The 10,764-nt window shown below is 43.3% G+C and overlaps 1 protein-coding gene across 8 annotated transcripts in view; it reads right to left on the bottom strand.

Annotated features, from left to right (window-relative positions):
• Positions 1-2,048: 2,048 nt before the first annotated feature.
• Positions 2,049-10,764, bottom strand: part of TPST1 (tyrosylprotein sulfotransferase 1) — a 33,380-nt gene continuing 24,664 nt past the window's right edge. For 7 of the 8 annotated variants that reach the window (XM_042879866.1, XM_042879867.1, XM_042879868.1 and 4 more), the window contains 4 exons: positions 5,680-5,730; positions 4,534-4,609; positions 3,503-3,550; positions 2,049-2,629 (listed from right to left, as the gene is read on the bottom strand). In XM_042879866.1, coding sequence (XP_042735800.1) covers positions 4,565-4,609; positions 5,680-5,730 — 96 coding nt within the window. In that variant the 3' untranslated portion in view covers positions 2,049-2,629; positions 3,503-3,550; positions 4,534-4,564. The remainder of the gene's footprint in view (positions 2,630-3,502; positions 3,551-4,533; positions 4,610-5,679; positions 5,731-10,764) is intronic. The other variant, XM_042879873.1, reaches the window with a different exon arrangement.

Below are 10,764 nucleotides of genomic sequence, written 5' to 3'. Positions count from 1 at the left end.
GTAACTAAGTAAACGCATCCATTTCATGCTCAAGGGTGTCCAGGGCCAACTCAACAGATAATTAAGGAGAATGCATCATCGCTCAACAAAATGATTTCTAAATCAAATATTTATTTGAGCCATGTCAGCACCATCCAACTCTACCAGAGATTCCTCCTCCTGGTTTACGAGCGCCTTGTCATTGGAATGGCCTGGTCTGCTTCCCTGAGCTTTTCTGACTGCTCAGATGCTGCCTCAAACACACACACAAAGGTTACTGAACTGGACCTGCAGGTCGTGCTTCATTCCCTGGGCAATGGCAGCAGTCCCAGAGCTGCATTAGGAATGCGTGCTGAGAATAAGATTAAAAACAAAAAAAGCCTCTCAAGGCACTGCTGTACCCTCAGCTTTTCTATGTTGGCTGCAGCAACCTTCTCCTAAACACCTTCTGAGGTTATACTGCTGGCAAAGTTGTATCCCTATAGAAAAGTGACCCAACCACGGCACAACCAAATGCCATCAGAGCAGAGATCTATGAACCCAACACAGGGATCTGCCAACCCACACGGGTGCTAATAAAGCCAACCCATGGGAGCTGTATTTGGCCCTGCGTTCTGTCTGCGGCATTCAGATATGAAGGTTTGCTTGCGTGAGCAAAGCAGAACAGACAAGGCGTCCAGATACAGCAATCCTAATAAATCTGTGTACAAAGACCAAACAGACGCTCTGATGCAGGGCGGGGATCCCTGAACTCGCTGTGAATCAGACTGTAAAACTCCACACAGTTAGTGTAACTGATTATTAGTGAGAAGTGGCACAGATTGAGATGGGAGCACACCACAGCTTCTGCATTAGGCCACGGAGAGATGCGTAAGAGCAAGACATGCAGTGTGTGAGGGGAAGGCTCCCTGCCAGCAGAAATCTCCTCACACCAAGGTGGGGCAGGGGGAGGCCTGATTGGAGATAAAGGCTGCCTAGGCAAGCCGGGTGCTCGATTAATTAAGTATTAACTAGGCAGCTAAACGCCAGCTGTGGCTTAGCACCTTGCCAGGTCCTGTTAAGCATCAGTGGGGTTCAGCACAGCTGGGTTCTGGCGGCGTGACAGGCGAGGGCGGCGCCCTCCCCTCAGACCGCCATTTCCCACACCGCCATCTGGCGGCCGCGCTGAGGAACTGCGGGGAAACACCTGCGGCCGCGCGGAGAAAAGGGCGGGAAGCGGGGCGGGCCTCACCGCGCCGAGCGGCAGCACTGCGGTGCGCAGGCACCAGGGGGCGCACCCGCCTCACTTTTGCATCTCTTCAGTTCTAAGGAGGATTTGGTGCCCGGTTGGGTAGCAGGGGAATCCCTTCCCCGCAGGCACCCAAAAGCGTGCGCCTGCCTCTGGTTTATCACATGCAAGAGGAAGTGCAGTAGCTAACGGAGATGAAGGAAAATAAAGCTCTTTCACATCGTTAAGAAGCAGAATTTGGGTAAAGAGAAACTCAGTGTACAACCCTGAGGTACCTTCACTGGGCTGAGTGCCAGGTCAGAAAATACAACCAAAACAAATCCCCAAACCAAACCATCGCCACCTTACCTCAATAGTGATGTCCCTGAGTGGCTGACGGGTGCTCAGAGCTTTGGGGTATCCATCTGACTGCACTGCTATGGGCTGGAAGGAATGTCCTTTAGAAGCCATTTCCCCACCATCACCACCTGTCCCAACACAACTGCTCTGGGTGAACAAATTCAAAAGGCTCAAACCTCCCTGCCTACCCCATGGGAAATAAACGCCACCTTACAGCCCATACACCTCTCAGTGGGCACCCACGTTCATTTCGCCCCATCGCTCAGCTCCTAAAGCAAAGAAAACTCATCCAACATCAAACCTGGAAGAGATCCACAGCCGAGACATGAGACAGAATCAAAGGATCACTTATAGAATCACTAAGGTTGGAAAGACCACTGAAGTCACTCAGTCCAACCATCAACCCGTGCCTGCGACTGCTCAGATTGGTCAAAGGTGACACCTTCCATCTCAGCCATCAACACGTGAATCATTTCAACCCCAACTCCGAGGCCAAAAAAAGTCACATTTAAAGCATTTATTTTGAAAAATAAAATACAAAAGGTCATTGAATTGTAATTATACATGTCATTTATCTTTTTTTTTTTTCTTTTTTTTTTTTTTTTTTTAAATAAAAGATATTTAAACCATTTCCACATGTCGATAAAACAAAACTGTTCCACCAAAAAAAAACCGTTTAGGACAAGCACAGACCACTCCTCTGAAAGGTTCATACACTGAAAACCAAACTGCTAAAGGGAGAAAAAAGTAAAATAAAAGACCCTTGAGGATGGAGGCTTGGGATTGAGACGACAGAAGAGCAATTGCAGACACAGGCGTTGTTCTGCGTTTCTGAAGACCTCAAAAGTAGTTGTTTACATGTAATACGGTTCTACATTTAACAGTGACTTTTTTAGTATTTTTTTTTTTTTTTAAACAGGTTTGCATGCGCTCACAACAACAAAACCTCGAACATAAAGACGAGAGCACGAAAGTAATGGGGAGAGAACCGTGAGAAAAGCAGGCCATGAGCAGTACACCTCATTGATCTGAGTGGGACCGTCCTTGTAACATCACTTCCATTGAGAAGGCAGCAGTGTTCTTCTAAAGAAAAAGAAAAAAAAAAATCAGGTTTTTGGGGGGTCAATGTAGTATTGTTTTTAATCCTTTACAGCATATTACATTTATGGCAATAGTGCGTAATTACAAGCAACCACCATCATCTCAGTGTGTGAAGTTACTGTTAAACAAAGTCGATCCATTAGGAGCTGCCTTTTCAGTCTGCTATCAGACTTCTTCCTATTTAGGCACAACTCTGAACTTCCTCTTGCATTCAAAGCACTCAAGGAGGTGGGCTGCATCTACGCACTGACAGCATCTCTTCCATCACAACGTACGAGTGCTAATTACTGCTGGGAAGTTAATTTGGTTTCTCAGAAATCAGACGGTTTTAGAAATATTTGTTTTAAATACCTTTTTGAAAGATGTAATTGGCAACGTGAAGTAGTCATTTTAACGTTGTCTGCATGAGAACATTATGGTTTCCCTATCAATTCCAAAATAAACATCTGCAATTAAGCTTTGTAAAACATTTATATCCATTATTTCTGATTGGCATGACACTGGCTATATTTAGGGCTACAGAAGAAGCTCTATCTGCAGCCACATATTCCTATCTACATGGGCTACATTCAAGCAGCATACTGCTTTTGGATGTAGAAGCATGCAACCAGTTCAAGTGCTATAAACTGCAATGGGCCATGCAGAACTGCACGGTTACTCTTAAACCACAAACTGTGCTTCTGTAGCTCTCACCACTGCAACTTACCTCAATGTCATTTTACAGATTCAGAACCAAGAGCTCTGTTTTCATGTTTCTCTTACTCAGAATCTTGAGTGGAGTTAAGTAAGCTTAAAAAGATCACTTCAACTACACCAAGAACAGCAACTGAACAAGACTACAGGCATTTCTATTACCTTCTGTGCAAGAAATATCCATTGCGTCTTCTATTCCATGGGTTCAGTCTGTTAAGTAAATAATTAAGATAAAATGAGCAATATTCCATTAGAGAAAAAGGCAGCAGCAGCACCAGGGCGCCATTCAGCTGTTTGGCCACATCACATTAATTTTATCTTTAGCGTGATATTAAAGCAGAATATTTCTTCAGAATTAATTTCACCTCCAGTTTCAGCATCTATATTTTAAAGAAGCCTCCATTTCAAAAAGGTTGGCTTTGCTTTTTGCAACAATCTTACTTTGGATCAATCTGCTGAGAACGAGGTAAATACTGCAGTCACAGCACGCTGTGTAACTTCACCTCCTGATCTGTAGGAGATTCCCATTTTGCACCTTTCCTATTATAGATGGCAAGATGACACTTGCTAAAAACACTGGACCGTGTCTTCTGACACAACACAAGATAACTGGAAAATATAATGTAATCTAATGGATGCTGCAGGCAGATGAAGGATAATTTGTTTTGCCAGCAGACCATCATTACGCTGCACGCTAAGCTTTCAAGATAGCTCATCCCTGCATTTGCCAGAAATCCTTATCAGCAATATTTCATCTTTTTGTTCTGACACACCCTAGGTTTGCAGCCAGATACGCTGCAGACGATCTTGAAATAAACAAAATAATTGCATTTGAAAGCATTATGAAATAACTGCAGCACACTTCCTCAGTACAATTTGCTAACAACAACTCTTAAGCAGCACATACTGAAACAGTTTTCTTGCCACTAAGCTGCACAGACAAATTGGCCAGCAGTTGAGAGTGAACAATGCTGTGAGCAACAGCACACTTAGCTGCGTGGTGCCAGATCCTTAATGGTGCTGTTCTATTAGCTGAGCACAACCAGCAAAGCGCGAGCGCTGACTGTTTGGAGGGTGAGAGCACACAAACGTCCAGTAAGAGTGCAAAGCCCATATCAGAGATCACACACAGGTTTATCAGAAAGACTTGGTGTCCACAGCAAAAAGCTATGTTCCAAAAACATGAGACAGACACTACAGCTATTCGACTTCACTGATCCACGTTCATTTTATCTTGCCACGAGACCTCCTTTCTACTGTCTTCTTTGGCTGGAACAAAAGAAACCAGTTTTCCTTTTTAATAAGCTGATCTTCATTTGGAAGGTCTGAAGAAGTCACAATGCCTTGTCTGTGCATGGCACATTCTGTGTGTTTCTGAACCCTTACACCAACAGAAGTCATTTCCAAAGAGTCTTTTCCCAACGTTTCAAGACAGCTTGCACCCACTGTCAATCACTTGAGTTAATACAGGCTGCTTACATTTACATCCTCAATGAGTTTCTGTACTGTCTGCATCATCACTGATGGATACAAAAATATAAAGAAATACAAGCACTGTAGATAACGTGCCTACTTTGGTCACAAAGATCACAGTAACTCTAAAGGCTTTTGTTGAGGCTAATGAGAGGTGAGCGCATCTCTCACTCTACAGCTGCTGGAAAATTTGGAGGCAGAGAGCCCTTACAAGGCTTCCTCTCCCAGTTTTGCAAAGCCATGCCCCTGGACATGCAGGACAAGTTGGAAGGGGAAAAAAAAAACAGAAAAACAAATATTTTTCTACTTAGCTTTACTTGAACACACCCTGAGACAACAGCAGGGACGAGCCACTTCCTGTTTTTCCTATCTAAGCACAACACAGAGCACTTTAAACAGCACTTGGACATTTAGTATCAATTAACAGCTTGCACAAATGATAATTTTGGTTTGTTTTGCCAGATACAGCAGCACGTTTTCTTTCTTTTAAAGCCTCATTATTTCTGCTATCTGTGCCGTATTTGCTTTAAACCTTTCAGTGCACAGCAACAAAAGGTGATATTCCTCTACAAGTAGCAACTTGATCTAAGTAAGAAAATATACAAAATGCCTCTAGTTTCATGGCAGCCTTCAGTCAGCTGAGGACTGCAGGCTCCACAGTATTACTAACATGAGAGTTCAAAAAAAAGCCTTAGGGCAGCTGAGTGAAAGACTGGGAGCAAGGGGGATGCAATTCCATGGAAAAGCTGTTCACAGCCTTTCATTCAAAACCCAACAGAAAATCAGAAGTATGAAGTGTTTATAAGGCTGTTTTCACAGTGGCTCGCTGCTGTTCCCACAGAAAGGAAATTAACTGAGCACTGTACCTGTGGCGCTTCTTTAAGGAAGTCAGGAAGCTGAAATTCACCTTTAAAGACCTGGGGGAATAAAGAACAAAACAATTTACTATTCCAAGCCAGCACTCACTGATGCTTGAAACTTTGAGATTGGTAAAGAAAGAAAAAATAAAAAAAAAAAAAGAAATTATTCTGGGTTATCAATAGTCAGCAATGCTACATCAGACTGCCTGCGAACTTTCCGTTCCTACACACTTATGTTTTATAGCTTCAAAACTTGACCAATGTCACTCACACAAACAGAATTATTGCTCTCGGACAAACGCAACTCCCACAAAGTCTGGGAAAGCTCATAACGACTTCAGCAGTAATGGCCAACACTCAGCATCTCCTTTATCCCATTTCACACACATCCACCCCTTCATTTACACACCCAGGTCTGTTAGAAAGTTCCAGCCAGCAACTCCCATGTTCCTGGGTTCCTACAGCTGCAACCTCACCACCAGCCTTACTTTATGACAGTTTGTCATGACCACAATTCCCCACCTTTTAGAGCATAACATCACTGCTGAAACACTGCACTGGAGAAGCAGCGAGCAGTAAATATTCTCAGACGTACCGAGAGCCACACCAAACAACTGCTCCCACTATCTGACCAATTAGGAAATAAATTGCTGATGGATCATCTTCTCTCCTGAGGACGCTTCTTCAAAGCTGTTTGCTTCTGAGATCAAACTGGAACACATTCCAAAGGGAAGAAAAAAAAGAAAGAAAAAAAAAAGGTTCTGGATTTGACAAAAATAAGTAGAATGGAAGAGTTTTACCACCGGCCTTCTTGCTGAACCAAAAAGAATGAACACCCCAACGTCAGCGGTTTTTGTGCGGCTGTAATCACATACAACCAAAATCCACAAACCTACTTAGAAATCCTACAAAGCCACACCACGGCAACAGAGCTGCTCCAACGCATGCCTCTGAGTTGAGATGCCTGGTTTGCAAGCTGCTTCAAAGGAAGACAACTCAGGAACTCCAGGCACGCTTATTAGCAACATCCGCTTTCCCTGCCTTGCTCTGCACAGACAACCAGAGCCTGAAGACCATTTGGTCAGTGCCCTGCTGCGGCCCACAGCTGCTGTGTCAGCTTCGAGTTTCCTGCCTGTAGGGCTGCTCACCCCAAAGCACATCTGCAGCATTAAACCTCACGCATGACTCATGTGCAGGGATGGAGGAGCTGGAAGCTCTCCTTGCTCTTTATCACTAGGCTAAACACATCCAAACAGCCAGCCCCAACATTAGGGCAGGAATTACTATACATGTACTACACAGAATGCTGCTCCTTCTGATATCTCATAGAAATAGAAAGACTGACTCAGCGATGGGCAAAGCTTTCATTTACATTCAGTTTGGGGATACAGTCATTCCCATGGTAACCTTAATGAAAGCCACACCGGTCAAGAATTCAGCATGTGGCTTATGGAGCCTGGATACACAATAAAGGGTTATAAATAAAGAAGGGTATTTCATATCTTAGGCTTCTAAGCAGAACATTAGGATTCATGCTACATTCTGGAAGTGGACATTACAAATTAACAAAGCCACCACATAAAAATGCTACAGAACGACCTGGGCAAAGCTCAGTGGAAATGCAATCCGTGATCAGCTTTGTGCCAGAGCTGGAGGGAGCAGACAGCCTTCACTCCAGGTCTATTGGAATCCACTGCAGTTGTCAGCTGAGCATTTTTAACAACAGTAATACTGATGACGATGCTATATTGTGGTTTGTTCAAAAGAGAAGTGACCAAAACCACATTTTTCACTCTAGAGGACTGTTTCTGTTTTCCGCTCCTGCAAATATGATTTAATTCTAATATAAATACATATCTAAAATACGTATTTTTTTTCTCTGCTCTAAAAGCCTTCCCACTGTAACGCCCTTTTACTCTTATTAAGCATCAGTAGAAGATAGGCAAAGCTATCAACCCAACAGCAGCATTAAGAAAAATGACACAAGTATCACAGCCTGGAAAAGTAAGATGTTTCAGAGGCATTTGATTGTATTGACACAAAATATCCCCATTGCACATCATACTCATAACAAGCCTGAGAAGCTGCTGCTAGATTAGGCTTAAGACAACTGTATGCAATTCTCATTCAAAAGCAATATTATCTAGAGTTCTGGTTTAGTCAGGATTGAGACTGCATACAAACTAGTTTAAAGTAGTTCCAAAAATGGCGAGTGGTCCCTTCTGAATGAACAACCAGGGATCAACCGCAATCCGAGATTCGCAGAACAATGACTCCACTTGCAGCCAAAGAAATTAAGAGGTTTCAGATTCAAAATTCTTTTCAGGCCAGTTTCTAACTCTAAAACACATTATTTGGAGTGTGGCAGCACAGAGGCTGAAGCAGGATATTGCAATGGTTTCCATTCCAAGCAAGAATTCAGTAGAATAGGGTTGTGTTTACTATTTCTAAGGGAATTATTTTGCAAGCCCAAGTGGATTTCCAAAGGGGAAGAGAGAATAATCTGAAGTCCAAGTCAGACTGCAGTTCACTGTTTGCATTATTCAAACCTACTTAAAAAGAAAAATCCCAAAATGTTCTTACAGCTGAACTAAATGCATCTTCGTTCTCAAAAAGACATCAGAAAAAAGCAATTCAGTTATCCAAGAATGCCCTCAGAAATACACAAGGAAAGCCAAGAGAACGGAAGGAGAAGAGCAACCTACATGGCAACAAAGTTTTCAGACAGGCCACTGCATGTCCACCAAGAGGCAGTTTGCAGCCCGACTTCATCTCGCACCTTGCTTGTTAATGGCCTTATGCCTTTGTAAGCACACAGCTGTGGAGCTGGTAAAAAACAAAGCAAAACTTGAAGCGTAACTCCAGAGAACAGCTGTGCGGTTGGGAATCTCCAGGCTGGAAGCAATACTCACTAAACGTGCTATTAAGGAAAGAGAAAGAGAATGCCCCATCCTGGATGCAGCTCTGGGCAGCCTGGTGTGGTGGTTGGTGACCCTGCACATAGCAGGGGGTTGAAACAAGCCGAGCATGGTGGCCCTTTTCAACCCAGGCCATTCTGTGATTCTATGATATTGAGGAATTATGTTCTGTTGGTAGTCCTACAACCAACAACAACAACAAAAAAAAACCACTATTTTTTATTTTAAATATCAGACAATACTCAAAAAGCCCACTGCCTTTATGCTTACTGTAAGCCAACTAGCATAAATGGAGATGGATGGCTTTCTTCTCCTCAGGCCACTCGAGCAGCCCCTCATTACTGCATACCTCTACAACTACACACATTTGACAGCATAAGTAATTATGCAGCAGCACAGACTCACTTCACACCCTTTATCACAGACTGCATCTGGGGTTTTAAAGACAGAATCAAAGTCCTGAAATCGTGCTCCTCCTGGACGCTTCGACACTTAACAGCAAGAGGCATTTCCTCACAATTTAATATGGGCACGAAACAGGAGCTTATAGAAATCTGTTTTCCTGTAGATGTTAACTGCAGAAAATACCATCAACAGAACATAAAACAGAGACAGATAACAGCTTTCAGATGCTAAAAAGCAACGTATATTCAAACAGCCATGATGAAAACCATAACTTCTTCCACAGTTCTGTACATTTCCGTCCCTCCATCTCTGCAGGGCAAGCATCACAGCCTCATGAAATAAACGACTGGAATATGTATTCCTAGTGCTCAAACTCATTCAGAGGGAAGCGCGTGCCAAAGAAAATCTGATGTAAGCCATTGCAGATGTGAAAGGAGAGCGCTTGGCCAACCATAACACAACAACACGCCAGCTTCTGCAGGGCAGCATCAGAGCTGTGCAGCTACAAGCTGCCCTCCCACCTCTGGTGTGTTCTGTGACACTGCTGCTCAAGCTTCCACACACACTCCTGTTGATAAGGACGGATCAGACTCTGCCTATGTGGGGTGATTCTACTGTAATATTTCAGCATACAGTGACTGAGCTTCCAGTTCAGGCAGTTTGTTTCCATTTTCTGCTTCATTTACATAGGAACACTCATTTTAGCAACAAGATGCTCATTTCCTTTATGTTCAGGGTGTAGAATTTGGTAAACTCTATGGAAGAAAAAAAAAAAAGTGGTTTGTACCTATAAGGAATGGACAATGACTGTCACAAAATGAACAGACCAGCAACAGCACAGTGGTACTCAGAGCTCCACCTCTGCCCTCTGCTCCATCTCTGAGATAAGCAGTGTCACACAGGACAGTACAGTCAGCTCTGACAAAAAGCTAACAAGAAGTTAATGGCTTTGTTTGTGAGAACCTCAGAAATCTGCTAGATTTGTACTCCACAAGCACAGACACTCACAAAGACACCATATTCCATAACAGCACGCTGCACACTGCACATTGGAGACCATCAGGCAAAGAGATGGAGCTGCTTCAGGCCTTCTTACTTCCTAAAACCAAACCAGAACTAACATGGTAGAGTATAAACACCAGTAACGTCTTCATGGTTTTGTGCTGTTGGAAAACCAACCCCAGCCCTTTGTGTCCAGATCAGTAACATTAAAGTGAAAAACCCAAGTTCAGCAGAAAGCATTACCTTCCTGCATTACCTGCAAGCACACAGAAATTCTTCGACAAGCACTGTCCTTTAGATGGTGAGAATCATCATTTTACTTCCAGACTGAAGGGAAAAAATATTTAAACCTGCACATACGTAAGTCGCCAGAAGGGGGACAGAAGAAGAGGAAAATTAAAACCAACAGGATTTAACTGCTTGGAAAGCTTAGGGGAAATTAACAGCATCGTGCCAACCATTCCCTTCCATTTTCCCCAGTAACAGTCCTATCATGCTTTGGGCAAACTTCACACTGTTGGTTCAGCCACCACCATCAGCAGCTCTGAAATTACTGACATTTTCAATACTGAGCATTAATCTCATCTGCAGCCTCTCCAAGGAGTGACAAATTTTGCTCAGTTATACCACGGCTGGTATGACATAGCATAAATGCAGAAATGCATGTAGCATTTAATCACAGCATCACAGAACAAAGACATCTTGCAGCTTAATTTTGTAGAAGACAATTTAAAAAGATTCCAAATGGACAACAAACTCCTAGAGC

This window comes from Lagopus leucura, unplaced genomic scaffold (genome assembly GCF_019238085.1).
Source record: "Lagopus leucura isolate 7727_CA_CO unplaced genomic scaffold, USGS_WTPT01 Super-Scaffold_100024, whole genome shotgun sequence".
Classification (NCBI taxonomy): Eukaryota; Metazoa; Chordata; class Aves; order Galliformes; family Phasianidae; genus Lagopus; species Lagopus leucura.
This window is presented reverse-complemented; position numbering and strand designations above follow the sequence as displayed.